Below are 25,000 nucleotides of genomic sequence, written 5' to 3'. Positions count from 1 at the left end.
TTATCACTCGTAGCTGCTGATTGATGGCCTCAGCAGCCCGCCCACTGTCCTGGCGTGGATAGGTATAGGAGAGGGTGCAGTCATCAGCATAGGCCATGACTCCTGGCAGTAGCTGGAGAAGATCATCCACGTAGATATTCCACAGGAGTGGGCCAAGAATTGAACCCTGTGGCACTGATGCCTCCACAGGCAGGGACTCAGATGTTTGCCCGTTGACAACCACCTTGAGGCTTCTGTCCTGCAGGTAATTTCCCAAGAGTCGTAGCAAGCCACCCTGGATGCCTTTAGCACGAAGCTTTTCTAGTAATCCGTTGTGCCATACTTTATCAAAAGCTCCTGCTATGTCCAAAGCAACCACTATAGTGTCCTTGCCGTCGTCGAGGGCGTCCTGCCAATGCCTGGTGAGAAGCATCATTAGGTCGGAGGTTGACCTTCCAGGTCTGAACCCAAACTGTTGGTCTGAGAGGAGGGCATTGTCCTTGAGATGGCTACACACCACCTCTGCCACGACCCTCTCAAACACTTTACCCACCACTGACAACAGGGATATGGGTCTGTAGTTTTTTGGGTCCGTCCTGGAGCTTTTTGTGTACGGGAACTACTCGAGCCTCCTTCCACACTGAAGGCCAGACGTTTTCCCGTACACAAGTTGTGAAGACTTGGGTGAGAGGGGCAGCCAGTTCCTGGGAGCATCGCTCTCTCTCTCTCTCTCTCTCTCTCTCTCTCTCTCTCTCTCTCTCTCTCTCTCTCTCTCTCTCTCTCTCTCTCTCTCTCTCTCTCTCTCTCTCTCTCTCTCTCTCTCTCTCTCATACAACACCCATCATTTGCTTCCTCCCACACGTCCTTCCCTCCTCCCATAATCCCTCTCCCCTCCCGTAGCATTCCCGGCTCTTCCTCCCCTCCCTTCCTCCCTTTCAGACCTGTGTTCTGTATTGCTCTCTTGCCCTCCATGGCTATTCTGAAACGCCATACATGTGGTTGAGATGCTCAGGAATGTTTCTCCTGTTGATAGTGTAGAAACTGTGTAAATATGTCATTAGTACGATACAAAAAGCATTTCTTAACTTCTTCAGTACCATGACGCGTTTCCATATTCATTCTGGTTGCTATTGGGTGGTTTTATACACCTTCAGAAACTCATGTGGGGGGATTAAGATAGTGAAGACTGTGGCCATTAATCTTCTGACATCCATAGACCCTTCCTAATGTCAATAAAATGGTCTAATCGTTCTCAAATCTCAAGGTAAAAATGTGTCCCAGTATTGAAGGGGTTAAAACCAGTGTGACTTTTTATATGCTTTTTTTGTGGTTTACGTTTAACATGGCTGTTTTTTTTTAAAGGATACGAAGAGTTGGTTATGTTCTTTAATGTTTTTTTTTACAGTTGATAATGTAGAAAACTTGTTAATCTGTTTTTTTAATGGTTTACTCTTATCACGACTATTTTTAAAAGATACGAAGATTTAGTTATGCTCTTTAGTGTTTTGATAATTTATAAGACTTGTTAATCTGTCACTAGAAGCGTTAACTGAAAAATAATCGTTTCGTTTCTCCCATCACGACAATTTTCAAAAGCCTCAGAGATTATCAGACAGGTTCTCAATAGCGTTTGTCCTATTGATAGCATAGAATCGTAAATAATCTTTCACTAGGACCATAAAAAAATATTAAAAACTTGCTGACTTCAGCGAGAGCAGTGGTTCTCAGCCTTTTTCTCTCCATTCATCCCCTTTAGGAATTCTCAATATTGTGTGGCTTCTCTTCACTTTTCCTCCAAATCCCACCTCCCCACGAATGCTAGGAAAAATAAATCAACAAAAAATAAAGTTTTGACGAAGAAAACTCCTTTGCTTAATCCCTTCAGTGCCATGACACGTTTTCATATTTTTTCTGCTTACTATTTGTCGTTTTTTGTACAGCTTCACAAACTCATGTAGGAGGATTAAAAAAGTGAAGACTCTGGCCATTAATCTTCTGACCTCCATAAACTCTCCCTAATGTCAATAAAATCGTTTACCCAAAACTCATGGTAAAAATGCGTCCCAGTAGTGAAGGATTTAATTCCAGAGTTGTCATAATTATTTTGTATTTAGTTTTTCTTATTCAGATTTCCATTATTTACGATATATAATTTGCAATAGCTCACCATTACCCCCTTAAATTCTTACCGTTGCCCCTCCCCCTAAATGAGAACCACTGAACTGGAGCCTGTAGAATGTAGCAGAGGCGCAGTGCATGTGTTTTTGAATAAGGTGTCCCGTTCCCATAACCTCCCTGGGACCTTGAGGACAGCGCTCTTTTTTCCTCTCCACTCCATCGCCACTCGCCGTCGCTGACAAAGAAAACGTAGTCGTGGGCGGAGACAGAAATAGGTCGCCAGCGGGTCTTGCCTCGTAAAGCTGAGACTCGGGCGCCGCTTGTCACTCGCAGATGTGTATAAAGAGTAATTTCCTCCCCCTTGTTGTGTGTGTGTGTGTGTGTGTGTGTGTGTGTGTGTGTGTGTGTGTGTTGAATGTCCTCGATTTGTTTGCTTTTCTTGTTGGTGAATTATTGTATGATGTGGGTTTTATAGGTGTGTGTGTGTGTGTGTGTGTGTGTGTGTGTGTGTGTGTGTGTGTGTGTGTGTGTGTGTACAGTGTGTGGGTGTTCATATACATATCTTGATCTTTTTTCCCTCATGTCCTTGAATGATAGTTTGATGTTGTGTTGATGTTGTGTTGAGTTATTTTCTCTTACATTTCGCAACACTTTCCGTAACACTTTTCATATCTAGGATGTATTTTTCTGGGGAACTCTCTGTATGCATTTATATTTTTCCTTCCTTCCTTCTTTCCTTTTCTCCTCTTTTTTTTTTCCCCTCCTTCATTCCTTCCATCCTTCCTTCCCACACCTCAGCCTTGTGTGAAAATGTAAATAGATAAATGGGAATGTGCAGTGAAATCTTCTCTAATATTCTTGGTTTTGCTTTTATGGGGAGATAATATTCGCTTTTTTCTTTTTATGGAAAGAGAATATTCGCTTTTTATGGAAAGAGAATATTCGCTTTTTTCTTCTTTTATGGGGAGATAATATTCGCTTGTTTCTTTTTATGGGGAGAGAATATTCGCTTTTTCTTCTTTTATGGGGAGATAATATTCGCTTTTTCCTTTTTCCTCTTTTTATGGGGAGAGAATATTCGCTTTTCCTTCTTTTTCTTCTTTTATGAGGAGAAAATATTCGCTTGTTTCTTTTTATGGGGAGAAAATATTCGCTGTTTCTTCTTTTATGGGGGAGAGAATATTCGCTTTTTCTTCCTTTATGGGGAGATAATATTTATGGGGTACTTTTTTTTTCCTTTCCTCGCATCCAATTAATTTTTTTCAAGGCACTTCCCAATTTTGAATAATCCCTTTAGCTCAGCTCCTCAGGGATTGACTCTTTTTCAATGGAGCTTTTCCTCTTTTTACCTTTTTTTATTGCTCTTGGCCAGAACCACTTGCATAACAAGGTCCTTTAGTTGAAGCAGCGAGGGAAGGCAAAGGATACCACTCACTGCTCTTCCCTCCCTCCCTCTCTCCCTCCTTCCCTCCTTCACTCCTTCCCCCTTCCTCCTTCCCTCCCTCGCACATCAAAGTGAATCAAGAGTAACAGTTAATGCATTTTTTTTTCTTTCCCCATTTTTATTGGATTGTATTATATTCTACCTTCTTTATTTTGTATTAACCCCTTCAGTAACATGACGCGCTTCCATATTCATTCTGCTTACTATATGGTGATTTTATACAGCTTCAGAAACTTCTATGGGGATTAGAATAGTGAGGACTGTCTATCTTCTGACCTCCATAGACCCTTGCTAATGTCAATAAAATGGTCTGATTGTGTACATAACTCTAGGTAATAATGCATCCCAGTACTGAAGGGGTTAAGAGGAAGGTTTCAAGACATTTGTTCAATTTCTTTCGGCTGACACTTTGACTTGCAACGAAACTGGCAGTTAAGTGTGCCTTTTTTTTTTTACATTTTTGTTGCCCTTGGCCAGTTTCCCCTCTTACATAAAGAAAATTCCACATAGTTACCTTGCAGTCACCTTTCCGTCCCTCACATAAAACAACAACAACAAGAAGGAAAACAATCAGATATCAAAGCAACCCAGAATATGCACATCTTCACCCTGAGTAAGCAACATGAACTCCCTCACTCATGGGTTAGAATCAATACTTTTTCGTCCCTCACGCAAAATACCAAAAAAAAAAAAAAAAAAAAAAACAAGAAAAACAATCAACTTTCAAAACAAAACCCAGCATATGTACACCTTCACTTTTAATAAGCGACATGTATTCCCTCACTCATGACTTCAAATCAATTTGTTTCCTTCCCTTACACAAAATACCAGAAAAAAAAATAATCAACTTTCCAAGCAAAACCCAGCATGTGTACACCTTCACTCTTAATAAGCGACATATACTCCGTCACAAGGCACACCTGAGTTCACACCTGCATTGTACAAGTTCACTACACCTTCAATACCTTACATCCGGACATCTTCCTTCTTGGTGACCTTTCTTTTCAATTTATTTTCTTTTTGTCTTCAGTCGGTACTTCTAACGATTTACAATTTCAGTCGCTTATTGATACGTGTGAACTTGTCTTAAGATGTCCTAAGCGACATATCCTCTCTCACTCATGGAAGGGAAACAGGAGTAACAGCGAGAGTCCTTCCCTCCCTGACTGCTCCCTTGTTGCAGGTGCGGGAGGAGCTGGCCGGGGAGAAGCCGTCAGAGGAGATTATCCCCATCCACGACATCGACACCAGGTGGCCGTGCAGATACAAGTTTGCCAGCCTCGACGACACACGAACCTGACCTCCTTCTCCCTCACTCTCCCACCCCAACCCTTGAAGACTCACCTCCTTCCACCCCACTCCACCCAACGCTGCCTCCAATACTGACTCGTGGGTTGAAGTGTGTCTGTTTCCCTGCTCTCTCTCTCTCTCTCTCTCTCTCTCTCTCTCTCTCTCTCTCTCTCTCTCTCTCTGAGTGTGTCACATTGTCATTATCTTCGTCAATATTTTCGTTCTTCGTATAATTTTCTCTGACTTATCCCGACTTCCCCAGAGAGAGAGAGAGAGAGAGAGAGAGAGAGAGAGAGAGAGAGAGAGAGAGAGAGAGAGAGAGAGAGAGAGAGAGAGAGAACAAGGAAAACTCGCATAATTCTGAAACCTAATTTTCTTCCTCTATTCCCTCTACCACCACCACCACCTCTTCCTCTTTCTTCTCCTCCTCTTCCTCCTCCTCCTCCTCCTCCAGGGCAGCCAAGCCCATGTTGATTACGTCTCTGGGGGTGTGGGTGGGAGGGAAGGGGAGGTGAGTGGGGAGAAGATAAGAAGCTGTCACACAACGAGGTACACAAAATTTGGCTCGTGTCATTTGGGATTCGGTGGAAAACAGAGAGAGAGAGAGAGAGAGAGAGAGAGAGAGAGAGAGAGAGAGAGAGAGAGAGAGAGAGAGAGAGAGAGACTGGTTGGTTGGCACACTGGCGTCGCAATAAGGAGGTTATATAGCGCCGTGTCAGTAAGAATGGTTTTGTAGCTCATGAAGAAAAAACACTTCTACTCATCCTGCCTAACCTACCACTCACCTCACTCTTGTGGCCTCGTGTGTCTTGGACTGGAAGAAGAGGAAGTAAAAGAAGAAGAAGAAGAAGAAGAAAGATCCCCTTTTGTCGAGCACAGTAACCTTACTAATACATATCCTTCGCACATTCTCCCCCCCCCTCCCCAAACACAAAGTAATGTTTCCTAAAAATGCTTTACAAAACACAACGATATATTCTATTTATTGTTTTTAACCTCTGCACTTTTTCTGTTCCCGTTGATAGCAGAGTACTGAAGATAAAATGTATTAAATTTTTTCATGTGAATTTGTTATGCTTGGCCTGAAGTCTTCTATAAAAATGAAAAAAAAGATAAATGATATTTGAAACTCGTAGAATATTTGCATCGAGATATTATATTTCATTTATTTTTTCTCTCTTTTCATGGAAGAGGATTATAATTCTTTTTCAATTTCCACAAATTTCCCAAAATCACTGCAGTCAGTTTGCTTCCTCCCTTAATTGCCATGGCTGCTCCTCCAAAGGGTTACTGATGTGCCTCCCAGCTGGCTACATCTGGGCCACCACTGGAGGTGATGGAACTGCCTATGTATCACTGACTCTGAGGAATGTAACTGTTGGAGGTGAATGTTACTGGGCTTCGAATCATTGTGTGCTAAGTAAACTGCACTGATTTTAGTTTTTAGCTTTCCAGAAATAAATTAGGATAATGATATGTTCCAACAGTAGTAAACGGATAGGTATTGCTTTGGATCCACAATTCCAAAAGTCGCCTCAATTAAAAGCTAACGTTAAATCGAGGAGCTTTTTCTCAACATGTGACTTTCATTTAGAGTAGAAAATTCAGTGTAAAAATTCGCCTTTATTTTATGCGGTTGAAGCTGCAGAAGAAAGTTTACCTAATTGAATTACATGTTTTTGTTATTTAAAATACGAGCGGTGAAGTGGATCGTGTGCCTTTGTGGGGGCGTGGGTGTCCGTCACGCAGGCCAGCATTAAGCACCAAGAAAATGAAGTGTTTGAGAATCTCCTTCCTGTAGAGACACAGTAGCCTTGATTCCCTCCCTCGATATGCTGAACTCCAGTGTATTACTTGTAGGTAGGTCATTATTGTACATCTATGAGAGAGAGAGAGAGAGAGAGAGAGAGAGAGAGAGAGAGAGTGTGTGTGTGTGTGTGTGTGTGTGTGTGTTTGTATGTTATCACCATCTTCTTTGTTCATGCCACCACAGCTACTTAATATATTTCTACGGGCAGATAAACAATCTTTTAACTAAAACACATAAAATAGTGAATGTTACAAGGAGTCGTCTAGTACTGTCCATTTAATTATCAACCACCTGTGTTCATCCCACCGCTGCCACCAAGTGTATTCTGGAAAGCAAATAGACAGTCTCAATCACAACGTAAAGAAAAATGTTACTTGAGTGAGTGTTAGGTACTGTCAGGATGTCCAATAACAGTGAGGGCATCTAGTCGACAGAATGACCGCTAAGCAACTGAGGAGTTAGAGAATGGAGGGAAGATGCAACAGCCATAGAGTGGTAATGAGTGTACTGCGATGTATACAGCAGCTCCCAAAACTGCCTTTAGGGAACAAGAGGTTTAATTTCTGAGACAATGGACACTATTATCTGACACGTTTGGTTTTCATAGTGGCAACAGTTGGCAACCCTGTACACTGAGATGGTTGCTGTACCTGTGTATCGGCAGCACCTCAAGCTGTGGCGTGATCAGGCAACATGCTTCATATTATTTGTTAATTAAGGTTTAGTTCACCACACACATTAATGAAAGTTTTGGGAGCTGTGGTACATTTTCTGAAACACATGTGCCCTCATCTTTACCATTTTGAAAGGCTCTAGGTGAGGTTATGCTGGTTTCAAAGGTGTTTACATTGTGGTAGTGACAGCTGAACAAGAACTCCGCTAAACATCTCTCTAGCCTTTGTGAGTAGCCGAGGCGAGAGAGTAAGGCGTTCCTGAATTAGACCAGCCTCACATCAGCATAAGAGAGAACAAGGAAGCTACGTAATCAAGGAAAAGGAAATCTCATTCGGTACCTAATAGAGTTTCCTAACACTCCTCAGACGTAAGGAAGCGAGCGTGCAGTGTGAAGCATCAACACGTCACTGTCACGGCTGGTTCATCCTTTATCTTGTTTGCCCAGCCACCACTAGACCACTAGGAAGAACACTTACCTTAGAGAGTATTATTGTTGTGTTCATTTCAAAGTGTTCAGCCCTGCCTCAACCATTCCCTGTGTGTGTGTGTGTGTGTGTGTGTGTGTGTGTGTGAAGATATCCATCGCGCACAATTGTTGATGTAATTTCTCCACCGGGCAACTGGCTGGTTCTGTCACCGCCCGGAGTGACTTATTAACAATTTATTCTTCAATATTCGTCTCGTTAAAAAGATAATGTTATGTGATAAATATATATTTATTATTAACCTCTTGTTTAATTCATTTCCCAGCACTCACTTATGTAAGGTGGGATTAGCAGTGTAATTTAGATGCTAAGTACTACCGTCACTTTCTACTGTCACTACTACTGTCTATTACTACTATTACTACTACTACTACTACTACTACTACTACTACTACTACTACTACTACTTCTATTTCTATTATTACTACTACTACTACTGCTACTGCTATTGGTACTGCTACTGCTACTACTGCTGCTGCTACTACTACTGCTACTACTACTACTGCTACTACTATTACTGTTGTTTTTGTTGGTATTATTGCTGTTGCTGTAACTACAACAACTACTACTACTACTACTACTACTACTACTACTACTACTACTACTATGTTCTTAATAGCAACAACAACATAAACAGTAGCAGTACCAACTATAGCGAAATGAGCAAACGCCACAATCACACAAAATATCAAGGAAATAATCTCGATGCCTTTAACCACTTCAGTACTGAGACACATTTTTACCTTGAGTTTTGTGTACGATTAGACCATTTTATTGACATTAGGAAGGGTCTATGAAGGTTACAAGACTAATGGCCAAAGTTTTCACTATTCTAATCCCCACATATTAAGTTTCTGAAGCTGTAAAGAATCACCAAATAGTAAGAAGAATGAATACAGAAACGCGTCATGGTACTGAAGGGGTTAAAATCTCAGCACTTCGACTCCTGCGCAGTATAAGCAAGAAAACATGAGCGGCTGAGTAGTGACCACGGGTGTATCAATCTATCAACTGCCACACACGAACAACAAAACCAATAATAGATTTGTTCTACCTAATCCTTACCCTGTCTTTCCTTCACCTTCCGAAAACACCTCCATTTCCCAAACCGTCATCCTTCCTTCCCCTTCCGTTGAGCTCTCTCTTCACTAGCCAGTTCGTCAGTTGTCAGTGCGCGGGTGAGATGTCGAGTGTTATCGCTGTGCCGTACCTACTTGTTCCCGCACTAACGATATGGACTCCTCTTCCTGAACGCTTGCTGCTGCTGGGATGGACAAGAGGTGAGGTGAGTACTGTATCTATTTACCATTGTTTTGTCAGGGATATTCTGGGTGCGAGTTACGTGTCTGGTGAAAAAGATAGTCTGCTACTGTCTGTTTCTGTGGCTAGCTGTGCTTTGTGACCCAGTGAGGAGGATTATGTTCGGGTAAAGTCGTTCAGTTACAGGGCGTGTCCGAGAGTGTTTTTGTGAACTTTTCTGCAAGTTTCGATGGGCAAGGCAGGAGTTTTGCATGGCGCTACTTCATGTGGCGGCGGGAATAGAGGGTGACGCATGACGGGGAGGTACATGGCGGCCCGCGCTGTGATACTAGGGTACATGTAAGTGGTTGGCTCACCACTCTGCTGTAAATGCTTGTTTGTTCTTTTTGTCTTTGTTATTTCTATTGCTTTTGTTATTGTTTAGGTGAGGACACTGGCCATCTTGAGGTAGTGTTGAAGGACAAACGGGCTAGTGACGAATGAGTAGCTGCGGAACTAGTCAGAAATAAATGACTTTTCTCAATCCTTTGGCTAACTGTCGGCTGTGTAAGGAGACTGGCGACTGAGTGGGCCTTTTTTCTTTATCTTTTTGGTGTCCTTGGCCAGTCCTCACCTCTTACATGAAAAAATAAATCGGGTCTCTCTTCATCACCGCCCATTATTTTCTGTTGTTATCATTATTGTCGTTATCATTGTCATTATTCCTCTTATTATCATATTACTTCTATTTACATTGCACCAAGTAAACAGGATCAAGCAAGTCAGTATAACACGTGGCGGTGTGGCGTGAACGACAGGCACTGCTTCACGCTAACCAGATATCAATTAGCAAGGATGGCAGTGAGCGGCGACATCTCGATACTCTCAATTGCGTTCGTGTTATTGTCTTGCTTCCTTGCTTTCGTCTTCCAGCAGAGCAACAGACGGCGGTGACATCAGCTCCTGGTTATCCGTATTTCCTTGCATGTGGTCTCTGCCAGTTTTCTTCTCCACCCCTATCACAGCTGGTACTTCGGTAAAGGGTCCTTATTCGTTCACCAATGGAGTATGCTTCACATCTAGGAAGGGGTTCACTAGTACCATTCATAACTCCTTCAGTACCATGACTCATTTTCATATTCATTCTGCTTACTATTTGGTGATTTTGTACAGCTTCAGAAACTTTTGTGGGGATTGAAATAGTGAAGACTGTGTCCATTAATTTTCTGACCTCCATAGACCCTTCCTGATGCAAATAAAATAATCAAATCACAACCAAAGGTCAAAGTAAAAATGCATCCCAGTACTGAAGGGATTAAACATGCAGGGTGGAATCAAACGCATTTCGACTCACCAACTCCTCTACTAACGGACTGTCTTCATCCTCTCTCTGATTGCCAGTGTTGCGTCTCAAGCCAACTTCTATCGCTAGACACACATCTTTCATTATTTTTTTTTCGTAATGTTTCTGTAATTTTGTTCGGGGACCGGTACTTCAGTAAACTCTTTTTTGCTTTTAATAATTTTAATGCCTTTTATTGGCACATATACATAAAAAAAAAAAAAAACAAACATATGTTAGTATTTTGGGATTGGAAAAAGAGGACAATGGTTTAGGAATCTTACTAAGAGGAGGGGAGGGGAGGAGGGCCAGCTCACAACACTGCTATCCCCCCCTCACCCCGCCACATTTCCCCTCAGTGACCAGCAGGAGCGCGATGGGCCAAGGAAGGTATAATGTAGAATCCTGGCGGTGGTTCTTCTGTCCCGCCATAACAATAAGTTCCACCTGAATGACAATAGAAACCCTCCATTTCAATTTCTGGCAGGCGGTCTGAGGAGTGGAGTAGTGGCGTGGTGGCGCGGTTTGACAATTCTATAGTGTGCGTCCGTGTTCCGAAACGCTTTGCTCTCATCACCGCTGTTTTCAAAGGGCACATATTTCATTAGATGTGGTGTCAAGAGTGTTTTGTCATGTTAATAATGCAGAAATCTTGTTAATCCATCACTATAGCCGTAAAAGTCACCCTTAACCTTTTCAGTACCATGACGCGTTTCCTTATTCATTCTGCTTACTATTTGCTGATTTTATACAGCTTCAGAAACTTATGTGGGGGGATTAGAATAGTGAAGAACAGTCATTTATCTTCTGACCTCCATGGACCCTTCCTAATGTAAATAAAGTCTCAGGGTAAAAATGTGTCCTAGTATTGAAGGAGTTAAGTGTCACTACAACTGGAGGTTTTCAACAGTATACGGTGGTGTGTCGCGGGAGTGTTTCATGTGGTTCAGATTCAGAAGCGCTTTGCTCTCTCACCACGACTGTTTTCCAAGGCCACAGAGATGACTAGCGCTGTTTTCAAGTGTTTCTCCAGTTAATAATGTACAAATCATGTCGCTGCACCTCTAGAACCGTAAAAAACACCTTAAAAACTCGTGTGAATTTGAATAAAGCCTTTTGAAATAGTGGAGGTGAATGGAGCCCAGAAGTGTATGGGAATAAAAGGCAGAATAGTGAGGAAAGGAAGGAAACACAACAGTCGTGGCTGTGTTGCGTCGAGGTGACGGCTGACTTCCTGACCGAATTCCTGTTTGTTTCTGCGCATTTATTATCCTGCAGAGAGAGAGAGAGAGAGAGAGAGAGAGAGAGAGAGAGAGAGAGAGAGAGAGAGAGAGAGAGACTTTGGTGAGACAGAAAATGGAAGAAAAGTTTGATATAACGCAAACTTAACTAATCTGCAAATGTTACAGTTTTGACCTTAGGAGAGAGAGAGAGAGAGAGAGAGAGAGAGAGAGAGAGAGAGAGAGAGAGAGAGACCAGTGGGAGCTTCAGGTATTAATAATCTATAATCACGTTCCATCACGAGTGAAATGAAGGATCCTTGTAGTGAAATGATAATGATAATAATGAGCTCCACTGCAGCTAATCCCCGACCACCTTGTTAATGCCCCGAGGGGAGTAGCGGCTTGCACTTCATTACAGGGCGTGCTTGGCGAGTAAGTAATGTTTATAATGTGTAGATTCCTCGTGTGTATTGTGTGTGTGTTCTCCATGACTGTGACACGCGCGCCGTAATGATTATAATGCATAATTACTTACTTCTGCTGATAAGAGGCGATAATGCAGCGTGTATTATTCATTACTGGAATGTAGTACGTGAAGGAAAAAAAAAGTAAATAGATAAATGAAAATAGATGATAGATAACTCTTCCTCTCACTTATTTTTTCTACGTGTTGAAAGATAAAAATATACACAAAAAAAAGTTTAGATTAAAGAAAGTTGGATGAAGGCTGTACGCGAAATATCAACTAGTAATGATAACAGAAAAAATATAAATGGTATACTATTTCATCTTTTGCTGTACAACGCTTTCTTTACTATTCTCCCTCTTCCACCGATAGCTATACAGTTGTACTATTATAATACTATTGTCACTTCAGGTGTAGCTACTATCTGGTGTCTTCCGTGTTCTATAGTGTCTTTCATTCTAGTGTACATGACTCACCGACACATATTGACAGAAAGAACCTCAACGGGTGCTTCTTTGGTATGTCATTTACGATTCTACACAGCCAACGTGATCTGCAAGTCAAATTTTACTCTAGTTTGTGATCTATACGTTTTTTTTTTTTTTTTTTTTTTTTTTTTTTTTACGTCCGGTTTCCCTATTACATTAAGGCTAGGACGGTGCCTCGACGGTGCCTCCTGACAGACGAGTGAGGAGGACTTTGGTTTTGGCATTTAGGAATCGAACCCGTGCGCTTGAGAACACTTGGGGGTCCACAAAGCGCTCGCGGTCCCACTGTACCGCGGTGGCCCCACACTGCTGTTTTATCTATTATGGCTTAAATAACTCCTTCTACACACATATATTAATCTCATCAGTACCATGACGCGTTTCCATATTCATTCTGCTTACTATTTTGTGATTTTATACAGCTTCAGAAAATGTCGGGGATTAAAATAGTGAAGACTGTGGCCATTAATCTTCTGACCTCCATAGACCCTTCCTTGTATCAATAAAATGTCTAATTGTCCACAGATCTTAAGGTAAAAATGTGTCCCAGTATAGAAAGGGTTAAATAACTTTCTATGCATACATAGATTGAGAAAAAAAAATAGAAATTGCCTCAGTACTTATGAAACAAAGAAGCAATGAAACGTACTTAGAGGCAGAGGCAATAGTTGAATGAAGAATATTATTACCATTACTTTACATCGCCAGCATCGTCCTTACAGGGGCACGGTCGCCTCCTGTCCCCCTTCCTCATATGTAAAAATGAGCTCTCAGTTCGCTATAGCGGGAGAGATACGGACTCTCAGTGCGTCTTTCAAATGAAATAAGGCCATTTATCACTTTCAATACTGAGACGCATTTTTACCTTGATTTTTGCATACGATTAGACCATTTTATTGACATCAGGAAGGGTCTATGAAGGTCAAAAGATTAACTCCTTCAGTACTACGACGCATTTTTACCTTGATTTTTGGCTACGATTAGATCATTTTATTGACATTAGGAAACGTTTATGGAGATCAGAAGATTAATGGCCACAGTCTTCACTATTTGAATCCCCACATGAGTTTATGAAGCTGTATGAAATCACCAAATAATAACCGAAACGAATATGAAAACGCTACATGGTACTGAAAGGATAAAGAAATTGTAATTCATCTATCTATCTATCTATCTATCTATCTATCTATCTATCTATCTATCTATCTATCTATCTATTTATCACCTATCTATTTATCTACCTATCTATTTATCTACCTATCTATCTATTTATCTATCTATCTATCTATCTATCTATCTATCTATCTATCTATCTATCTATCTATCTATCTATCTATCTATCTATCTATCTATCTATCTATCTATCTATATATATATATATATATATATATATATATATATATATATATATATATATATATATATATATATATATATGATAATTAACGCATCCATAGGTATGAGAGCAGCAATGAGACATTTTAGAGACAAAAGGTCGATATCAATGCGATTCCACGATAACTGATGGAGGGTGCGGGCAAACGTGCGTCCTGTTTATTGATGGTGGTGGTCTGGGCCGAGCCTTGCATTCTGAACACTAGCCTTGACAATGCCGCCCCGCGTGGCGGTGCCGTAAACAACTTCCTGCCACGCGGTGAGGCAGGGACGCCCGTCGCTCCCAGCACCTGCACGGAGGTGCGGGCCAAACGTGCGTCCTGTCATGTGGCGGCGAGCCGTGCCTCGCTTTTAATCCTGGTGGATAATGACTTGTGGTGTGCCTGCCACTATCCCGCTCGACCCTCTGTACGCAGCGTAGGTCACGCAGGGACGCCCGTCGCTCCCAGCACCTACATGGAAGTGCGGGCCAAACGGGCGTCCTGTCATGTGGCGGCGAGCCGTGCCTCGCTTTCAATCCTCTTGGGTATTGACCTGTGGTGTGCCTGCCACTGTCCCGCTCGTCCCTCTGTATGCAGCTCAGGTCACGCAGGGACGCCCGTCGCTCCCAGTACCAGCACGGAGGTACGGGCCAAACTGGCATCCTGTCATGTGGTGACGATTCACGGCGAGCCGTGCCTCGCTTTCCATTCTGACACTAGCACTGCTGGCGTGGCGATAGCAACACGCCATTCAAGTCAACCTATTAACACAGGTACCCCAGCAGTCCCGTGTGTGCGAGGGTAGTGACGATGCAACCTTGCCGCGCCTCACACGGCTCGCCATGAGCAATGCCCCGCCACACACCACACCCCAGCCACTGTCATGACGTGAGCCCTCTCACCCCTGAAGGATCCCTCGTCCTGCCAGTGTCCGGTGCATGGCGCACAGCGTGCCACACACCACGCCCCAGCCACTGTCATAAAGTGAGCCCTCTCACCCCTAAAGAACCCCTTCGTCTTGGCAGTGTCTGGTGCATGGCGCACAGCGTGGCCTCGTTCACGGCAAGTTGTTCAGCCCGGTGCCATCACAAGCCAGGGACCCGTACACACCCTCCACCATATTGTATGGAAGGAGCCCTTATCACCCCTTTAGGACTCCCCATACCTGGTGAATGGCAAACATTGATCCCTTGCTCATGGCGAACCCTTGCCTAGTATGAGGCACGTCACGTCTCCTGCTGTGAATACCGATGCGCATGTGACTGGGTAAAAACATTAACCCAATGACAGATTGCTTCGATGCCTCTACTATCAATTCTTGCACCGCATCATGGAGATATTGAATAAAATGAGATAAGGATCATTCTAAAATTTGGCATAGAGGAAGCTTGCAAATTACTGTTAAATGAAACTGTCTTGGTCTCGTCTTGGCCTCGTTGTACAACCCTTTAGACATTCACATGTCAAGAAGCAGGCAGTTGAGTCAGGACCGAAGCTGCGACACTCCACCCTGCATCACGCTCTCACCGGACACTCTCTCCAATAAGGCGACTGTTTTCCCTGTCTCGTGATATTTAATGGGAAAAAAAGGATATTCTTCTTGTATATGACAATATAAAGTGCAGACCCCATTCCAAATTTCACACACACACACACACACACACACACACACACACACCGGAGTACCGCCACCTCTCAAGGACCAGTGCTGGGAAGTCTTTCCTTGCTGGTTCCTTTGCATGCTTCCTTGTATAAAATACTTAACCTCTCTGCCATTGATTTACCTTTCATTAAATTTTCATTGATTCTGCGGTATATTTTCGCTCAGTACAACTCACCCAACTGTATCAAAGCTGCTCCATAGTGTTGTTGTAGTAGTGAAGTTTGTAAGAGTCACCCATGAAATCCTTCAGTTACCGTCAAAGAGAATATTAATTTTATGGATAACTTTAATAATTTTTCGAATCTGGCATGATAAATTATTCTGTGTATATGATGGAAATTAACAGTTTAATTACGTCATACTGCACTGATAAACAGATAAAATAGATTAGAACATAAATTAAACGCACAAAATGATAAAATAGGCTAAAATGGTCAAATAAATACAAATGATGTTATTGACAGTAAAAGAGAATTGAATATAAGATGACGAATAGGTAAATCAAATAGCAGAGGTTCTTTAAAGGTGGTTTGATTAGACGTGTACAGGGAATAGTGGTGCCAGACAACCTCCTCGTCCACCACCACCACCACCACCTTCTTCTTCGCATAAGGGTCCTGTAACATAAAAGATCCTCCTCCTCCTCCTCCTCTTCCTCCTCCTTTCTTCGTCTTTTTCTTGTTCTTGTTCTTGTTCTTTGTTCTTTCTCATCGTCCTCGGCTTCTTCTTCTTCTTCTTCTTCTTCTTCTTCTTCTTCTTCTTCTTCTTCTTCTTCTTCTTCTTTTCAAAATTATCGTGTTACATAAAGCTCTTCCTCCTTTCTCTTTCCTCCTCGTTCTTGTCCTCCTCCTCCTCCTCCTCCTCCTCCTCCTCCTCCTCCTCCTCCTCCTCCTCCTCCTCCTCCTCCTCAATGTTGCATGTTATTTGGGCACAGATTCCTCGTTTATACAAACATACATTACTCATAAGTGTGTGTGTGTGTGTGTGTGTGTGTGTGTGTGTGTGTGTGTGTGTGTGTGTGTGCGATCATAGCTGAACTTTTTCCTTCAGTTTCCTTTTCCTCTCTCTCTCTCTCTCTCTCTCTCTCTCTCTCTCTCTCTCTCTCTCTCTCTCTCTCTCTCTCTCTCTCTCTCCTCATTCTCACTTTCTCCTCATTCCTACCTCCCTCCTGCCTCTCCCTTGCCTCCTCCCTGCCTCACCACTGTTCACTCTCTCTCTCTCTCTCTCTCTCTCTCTCTCTCTCTCTCTCTCTCTCTCTCTCTCTCTCTCTCTCTCTCTCCCCATTCTTTTCCTTGCCTCCTCATCCCTCACTTTGCCTCCTGGCCTCCCTGCCTACCTCTCACCTCCCCTGCATCCCTACCTCTCCCCCCTTGTCCCTTCCTGTACCCCTGCCTCCCTGCCTCTCTGCCTCCTTGCTTCTCCCTCCCTGTTTCTCCCTCCCTGCCTCCCTGCCTCTCCCTCGCTGCTTCTTCCTCTCTGCCTCCCTGCCTCTCCCTCCCTGTTTCTCCTTCCCTGCCTCCTTGCCTCTCTGCTTCTCCCTGCCTGCCTCCTTGTCTCTTCCTCCCTGCCTCCCTGCCTCTCCCTCGCTGCTTCTTCCTCTCTGCCTCCCTGCCTCTCCCTCCCTGTTTCTCCTTCCCTGCCTCCTTGCCTCTCTGCTTCTCCCTGCCTGCCTCCTTGTCTCTCCCTCCCTGCCTCCCTGCCTCTCCCTCCCTGCCTCTCCCTCCCTGTCTCCTTGTTTCTCTGCCTCTCTGCTTCTCTCATCTCTGCTTGCCTTCCTTTCTCTCCCTGCCTCACACAGCCTCCTCCCTGCCTTGTATATGAGCGGGGACCAACTAAAGGCGTCACTCTCTCTCTCTCTCTCTCTCTCTCTCTCTCTCTCTCTCTCTCTCTCTCTCTCTCTCTCTCTCTCTGTTGTGATTGGTTGTCTAATAAGGAAAGTTTTGCATTTCGTTAGTTTTTTGTGATAGGGAATTAATTATGACTTATTACAATGGTGTTTTTATTGTGATTTGAGTTTTTTTTTTTTTTAGTCTTTTTTAATCGTCCTTTTTTTTAATGATTAGTAACGAAAGGTGAGTTTTAATTGATTAGTTTGAGAAAAATGTATATGGAATGCTTTTTTTTTGTCTAGTTTGATTAAAAGTGAATTAGATTTTTTTTTACTATTTTCTTTTTCTTTTTTTTTTTATCTTATTTGGATGATCCTTTTTCTTTGATTTATTTTGATCTATTTATTTATTTATATTTTTTTACGCACGGTGTTCTCGCTAAGGGAATAAAAAAAACGAGTAAAAATGAAGTAGATGGATAAATGGATGAATAGATAATGAATAAACAAATAAAAATGGCAATAAAGAGTCACTAAAAGCGCCAGACCACCACCTCCCTTCAAAACAATGATAATAATAATAATAATAATAACGATAATAACAATAATAATAACAATAGTAAAAATAATAAAAACAACAACAATAACAAAATTCAGAATGACAAGAATATAATAGCATAAGAAAATGAGGGAAGCTGCAAGAAATAGTAATAATAATAATAATAATAATAATAATAATAATAATAATAATAATAATAACAACAACAACATCCACAATGACAAGAATATAAGAGCACGAACTCAGCAGGGCAACGTGTGGCAGTCCCTGTGTGGACAAAGCTACCTCCACCAGTCCACCTCATTCACCTGTGTGTGTGTGTGTGTGTGTGTGTGTGTGTGTGTGTGTGTGTGTGTGTGTGTGTGTGTGTGTGTGTGTGTGTGTGTGTGAACTCCAGAATTCCCCTTACTCGATCCTTAACACTTTCCTTCCACTGACAAAACAGCTCACCAGTTCTCCTATCTGTTCCTGCATTTCTTACACCAAAATAGCCTTTCCAGTAGTACAACACACAACCAACGGGACACAATCGGATTCTACAATGGCGACACGGATTTGGCTTCTAAATAATTGGTCTTTCATTATCCAAGCAAATTATAAATGAAGCGAATAATTCCTTGCATTTTTTTTTTTTTTTGTGTGTGTGTGTGTTCGCCTCGCTAATCCACAAGCAGGAGTGAGGATTGATAATGTTTAGTTAGCATCGTGTTTAATATGCGTGATGTAACGGAGAGTGTCACGTGTGGGTCTATTCTTGGTTTACTTGTGGGCTTACCAGATTTCACTTACTCTAGCCTGATATAACCTGAACAAAACTTAACTTAATGTAACCAAACGTAACCAAACCTTAACCTAATCTAACCAAGCGTAACTAATACTTAACCTAATCTAACCAAACTTAACCAATACTTAACCTAATCTAACCAAGCGTAACCAAAACTTAACTTAACCTAATCAAATTTGTCCCAAACTTAACCTAACCTAACCAAACTTAACCCAAACCTAACCTAATCTAACCCAAATCGAACCTAACCTAACCCAAACTTAACCTAACCTAACCTAACTTAACTTCACTTAACTTCACTAACTCACCTAACTTCACCTAATCTAACTTTACCTAACTTCACCTAATTTAACCTAACTTCACCTAACTTCACTTAACCTCACTTCACCTAACCTAACTCCACTTCACCTAACCTCACTTCACTTGACCTCACCTCACCTCATCTCACCTAACCTCAATTTATACTAACCTAACCTAACCTAACCCAACCCAACCCAACCCAACGTAACCTAACCTAACGTAACCTAACCTTTCCTTCTCTAACCTCACTTCACCTAACCTCACTTCACCTAACCTAACCTAACCTCATCACTATCTTATATACTAAATCTTTTTACTTAGTTTTGATCTAACACAATGACAAGTTTCCATTGATACATTTTGAGACATAACATAACGAGACAACATAACATACTCTCAACACCACAAACTGGCATTCACTCCCTTTGAAATACCATAACACCTGCTTGCACTGATTTGTCTTGATTTTTCTTCCCTTTTTTTTTTTTTAACTTCATCATCGTCACCATCATGAGAAGCGTTGAGGAATAAGGAATGTGAAGTGAGTAGTGGTGAGAGAGGAATGATTGAATTAACCTCTTCAACACTAGGACACATTTTGCCTTGAGATATGTGTACGATTAGACCATTCTTTTGACATTAGAAAGGGTCTATGGTTGTCAGAAGGTTAGTGGCCGAAGTCTTCAATATTTCACATTTTTGCCTTCAGATTTGTGTACGATTAGACCATTCTATTGACATTAGGAAGGGTTTATGAAGGGTCTATGGGTGTCAGATTAGTGGCCGAAGTCTTCAATATTCCACATTTTTGACTTGAGATTTGCGCACGATTAGACCATTCTATTGACATTAGGAAGGGTCTATGGGTGTCAGAAGATTAATGGCCCGAGTCTTCACTATTTCACTCCCCACATAAATTTCTAACGCTGTATCAAATCGCCAAATGGTAAGCAAAATGAGGCGAAGAATGGGAAATGAGACACGAGGGTTAGTTGGCCAGTCCAAGTCGTAGTGAAAGTGTACGGCGTGTGTCAGGACTTAGCACGTTTCCGGCGCGTGTCAGCTCATCTGTACTTTCCCTTCCTTTTTTTCCATTCAGACACAATTCCTCATTAAGAAGAGAACACGGCGTAGCGGGATGGAGAGCTCCTTCAGATGATCCTTCCTTCTTGCAATCTCAACTTCCTTCTCCCACTCGGCGCAACAAGAAGCCGAGGTGCTGTGTTCCCTTAGGTCGTTCTTCCCTGCGTGTTAGCGTGACTCTCGGCCTAACCACCAGGGAGGGGAGGAGGGATTAAGCGTGGCTGTATAATTACTGTTTGTCTCTTTATGTTTGCCTCCATTTCCGAATCATCATCTCCCATCGTCTTTTTTTCGACGAGGGGAAGAAGGGAGAGAAAAGGAGGAGGAGGGAGGGAAGGGAGGGAGAGAGAGACGGATATACCGGCTGAGAGATATATGGAGGAGGGCACGGTTGACAGGAGGAGGAGGAGGAGGAGGAGGAGATGGAGATGGAGGAGGCGTGGGTGGGTGAAGGAAAGATGGTAAGGATATGATGGAGGGAAAGAGGAGGGAGGACAGGGAAAGCGGGAGGCAGAGAGTGAGGGGAGAGAGAGAGAGAGAGAGGGGAAGGGAGGGAAACAGGAGGAGGGAGGGAGGGAGGGAAGGTTGTCCTCAAGGGAAGTGGTCCTCCTTCAAATAATCTCCTTAAAGATTATTTGTACTCTTTTGTTTCCTTTTCGTCCCTTTTTTTTATCTCATCATCTGCAACTTTCATGAGGACACGAGTATTGGGAGTGTGTGTGTGTGTGTGTGTGTGTGTGTGTGTGTGTGTGTGTGTGTGTGTGTGTGTGTGTGTGTTGGGAGAGGCGCTTCGTTCACGTTTGGTAGGGAAAGTTCGTCTTCGCTGCCAACAAGTCATCTTCAAAATACCTCACGTTGTTGTTGTTGTTGTTGTTGTTGTTGTTGTTGTTGTTGTTCGTATTCTTCTTGTTCTTTTTCCTGTTATCGTTCTTCTTATTTTTCTTGTTTTTTTTTTCTTTTCTTTTTTTCTTCTTCTTCTTTCTTTTTTGTCTTCGTCTTCATTTTCGTCATCATTTTCGTCTCCACACCACCACCACCACCACCACCACCACCATTACCATCATCTAATTCATCACCACCTATTAGTTAGTCCCATCATGCATCACCACAGCGAATCAACCTCCACCAACACCTTCTCCTTCTGTGCCTTCGTCAACCACACAAACAACTTGTGTGTGGGACTTGTTAGGACTTGCTGTCCCAAATAAGTCCCCAACAAGTCCCAACAAGTCCCAACAAGTCCCAGCAAGTCCCAGCAAGTCCCAACAAGTCCCCAAGTCCCAACAAGTCCCAACAAGTCCCAACAAGTCCCAGTAAGTCCCAACAAGTCCCCAGCAAGTCCCAACAAGTCCCCAACAAGTCCAGCAAGTCCCAGCGAGTCCCAACAAGTCCCCAGCAAGTCCCAGCAAGTCCCAGCAAGTCCCAGCAAGTCCCAGCAAGTCCCAAGTCCCAGCAAGTCCCAGCAGTCAAGTCCCAACAAGTCCCAACAAGTCAACAAGTCAAGTCCCCAGTCCAAGTCCCAGCGAGTCCCAACAAGTCCCAGCAAGTCCTCAGCAAGTCCTCAGCAAGTCCAGTAAGTCCCAGCGAGTCCCAACAAGTCCCAGTAAGTCTTAACAAGTCCCAGCAAATCCCCAACAAGTCCACTAAGTCCCAGCAAGTCCCAGCGAGTCCCAACAAGTCCCAACAAGTCCCAACAAGTCCCCAGCAAGTCCCAGCAAGTCTCAGCGAGTCCCAGCAAGTCCCAACAAGTCCCCAGCAAATCCAGCAAGTCCCCAGCAAGTCTCAGCAAGTCCCAGCGAGTCCCAACAAGTCCCAGTAAGTCCCAACAAGTCCTAACAAGTCCCAACAAGTCCCAACAAGTCCCAGTAAGTCCCAACAAGTCCCAACAAGTCCCCAACAAGTCCACCAAGTCCCAGCGAGTCCCAACAAGTCCCAACAAGTCCCAACAAGTCCTCAACAAGTCCACCAAGTCCCAGCGAGTCCCAGCAAGTCCCTGCGAGTCCCAACAAGTCCCAGTAAGTCCCAACAAGTCCCCAGCAAGTCCCAACAAGTCCCAGCAAGTCCCACAGGTCTGGCGGGTCCCTTTGTGCCGTTGGTCCCGTCATTAACACAAAGCCTCTTAACGTGGGATTTTTATTACAGTAAGTGAGGCGAGATTATATTTGTTCGACTCTCGTAAGACAGTGCTCCTCCTCCTCCTCCTCCTCCTCCTCCTCCTCCTCCTCCTCCTCCTCCTCCTCCTCTCCTTGTCTCACCCTCTCGTCCTCTCCCTCCCTCTTCCTCCCTCCCTCTCTCTCTTTCTCTCCCTCTTCATCTCTCTGTTTCGTTTTCCCTCCCACTCCATGCCTCTCTTGTTCTCATATCTTCCCCTCATGCTCTCTCTCTCTCTCTCTCTCTCTCTCTCTCTCTCTCTCTCTCTCTCTCTCTCTCTCTCTCTCTCTCTCTGTTTGTTTTCTTGTTTTGTCTTTTTTTTTACGAAATTACTTGTTTTTTTTATGTTTTATTTAATCATCTCTTCAGTTTCTATTTCATGTTTTTTATTTCCTTGTTTACTTGTTTACTTCTAATTATTCTAGTAGTAGTGTCTGATTTGCATTTCTTCGTAATCGTGCGTATTAGTAACTCTTTAAATTTCCCTTACGTGATTGGCTCTTTATTGCATTTTTTTTTATCTATCTGTTCATTCATATTCCTACACTAACCCCTTCAGTACTGGGACACATTTTTGTTTATCTTGAGATTTGTGTACGATTAGACCATTTTACTGACATTAGGAAGGGTCTATGGGGGTCAGAAGATTAATGGCCACAGTCTTCACTTTTTCAGCTCCCCTACATGAGTTTCTGAAGGTGTATAAAATCATCGAATAGTAAGGAGAATGAATATGGAAACGCGTCATGGGACTCAAGGGGTTAAAATCGCCACTGGAGGAGTCAAGGCTAGTATTCTCAAATGCTTCTGCTCCTCATCTCCACTATTTCAAAAAAGACTTTATTTATAGTTACACGAGTTTTCGGAGGTGATTTTACGGTTGCAGTGACGGAATAACAGGATTTTTACATTATTAACTGACGAATCACTCTTCAAAACTCCGCTAATCATATATGTGGCCTTGGAAAAAGTCGTGGTGAGAGAGCAAAGCGTCTCTGAATACTGACCCAGGCATCTCTTATCAGCTGGGGTGATTGTTCAGCTTCCCGTGGTGTCTGTGTCCCCATTCAGTCAGCACTGCGGGAGTGAGACAGTGAGTGGCGCCAGGCGATGGATGATATTTACCTGGAAGAGACGAGCTGATGTGTTGCTTTGTCCTGAAATGAAAATGGGAACGTTGCTTCATCAAATCTGGAGTCGACTTTACATACTTTATTACTTTGAATCTCTGTGGTGTGTCTTGTATGTTCCCAGTGCTCACCTGCCGCCGCTAGACTGTCCTGTTGTAATCACCACATAGCATTTACCTGGTGATTACTTCTTTCGTTCATTGTACAAAGGTAGAACACTCTTAGCTGATTAGTTAAATGCTGGAGTTGTTCCTTGTAAATGTTGTAATTGTTAGTGCAATAGAAACGTTGGAATGTCATGTTGTAATGAACTTATTTTACCTTATTTTATTTTCCTCCTTCGCTGGAAAAAAGGTATACACAACATTTGAAGAATCGAGGTATTTGTGCTCTAAAAGTAATGTGTGTTAGGGAGATGTAGAAACGCTGTAGAAACGTAGTGCATCTCCTTTTAAGTGACGCATAGAAATCTCATGAATCTCTTACTGTAACTGTGAAAAGACCCTTAAAGAATATGTAGTTTCAAGTTGAGTTGGCTGGATTACAACAGATCATAAAAATTCCCTTAGAAATCCAGTGTAGGTAGAAAAGACGCTTGAAAAATATGTAGCTTCAAGTAACTACAGCTACGAACGAATCATAAAAATTTCCTTAAAACTCCCTTGTAGCTTCAATCTCAACTGTTTTCGAAGGCCACAGATATGATTAGCCGTGTTCTTAGACGTGTTTGTGCTATCAGATGCATAGAAATATCATTAATCTGTCATTAGAACCATAAAATCACCCTTGAAAACCCGTACAGCTTTACCTACAACCTTTTCAATATAGTGGAGGTATGGCGCGTAAGTGTTTCAAGCAAAGAGGTGTTTGTCCTATCAGTGACGTAGACATGTCGTTCATCTGCCATTAGAGACTTCAAAATACCCTTGAAAATCCGTGGAGCTCCAACTAGTTTTCAATATAGTGGAGGTGAGAATATGGGCGTATGAGTGAAGGATGAGGAATTGGTACCACGCTTCATTGTACACAGAAGGTAGTGGCGCAATACCGGTAACTGCTGGTGGCTCTCTGTTCTGCATGATGAAATAGTAAATGGTGCTTGTATGTGTGTATTAATGGTGGTGAGTGTTTCTAAATGGTGTTGTTGGTGTTCTTGTTGATGTTTTTGGTGTTGAGTCACTCTTTGTCTCACTTGAAAAATATACTTCAACGAAAAAAAAGGAAAAAAGATAGAAAGGATATAATAAGTTTTATTTTTGATATAATTGTGATAAGAGTCACCGCTATTCACGCTCATGAAATCATTAACAACCACAAAAAGTTAAAAAATATATAAATGAATGCAAAATAAAAATAAAGATGAATAAATAAAAGAAAAAAAATAGAAAAGTGATCTCGTTAGTCATTTCCTGAACTTTATATGGTCAATGAACGCTTGACACACACACACACACACACACACACACACACACACACACACACACACACACACACACACACACACACACACACACACACACACACACACACACACACACACACACACACACACACACACACCAAAATA

General features: G+C 42.6%; 2 protein-coding genes across 2 annotated transcripts in view; both read left to right on the top strand.

Annotated features, from left to right (window-relative positions):
• The window catches only part of LOC123499809 (dipeptidase 1-like), a 138,109-nt gene extending 132,968 nt beyond the window's left edge, over positions 1-5,141 (top strand). Inside the window, exon 11 of the mRNA XM_045248301.1 lies at positions 4,725-5,141. Within this exon, the coding sequence (XP_045104236.1) occupies positions 4,725-4,841 (117 nt within the window). The 3' untranslated portion in view covers positions 4,842-5,141. The remainder of the gene's footprint in view (positions 1-4,724) is intronic.
• An 8,978-nt stretch (positions 5,142-14,119) lies between these two features.
• LOC123499902 (DNA-directed RNA polymerase II subunit RPB1-like) overlaps positions 14,120-25,000 on the top strand; it is an 84,563-nt gene continuing 73,682 nt past the window's right edge. Inside the window, exons 1-5 of the mRNA XM_045248434.1 lie at positions 14,120-14,578; positions 14,961-15,103; positions 21,393-21,725; positions 21,807-22,243; positions 23,329-23,396. Coding sequence (XP_045104369.1) covers positions 14,120-14,578; positions 14,961-15,103; positions 21,393-21,725; positions 21,807-22,243; positions 23,329-23,396 — 1,440 coding nt within the window. The remainder of the gene's footprint in view (positions 14,579-14,960; positions 15,104-21,392; positions 21,726-21,806; positions 22,244-23,328; positions 23,397-25,000) is intronic.

This window comes from Portunus trituberculatus, chromosome 50 (genome assembly GCF_017591435.1).
Source record: "Portunus trituberculatus isolate SZX2019 chromosome 50, ASM1759143v1, whole genome shotgun sequence".
Taxonomy (NCBI): Eukaryota; Metazoa; Arthropoda; class Malacostraca; order Decapoda; family Portunidae; genus Portunus; species Portunus trituberculatus.
Note: the sequence above shows the minus strand (reverse complement) of the source record. Positions and strands in the feature narration are given on the sequence as shown.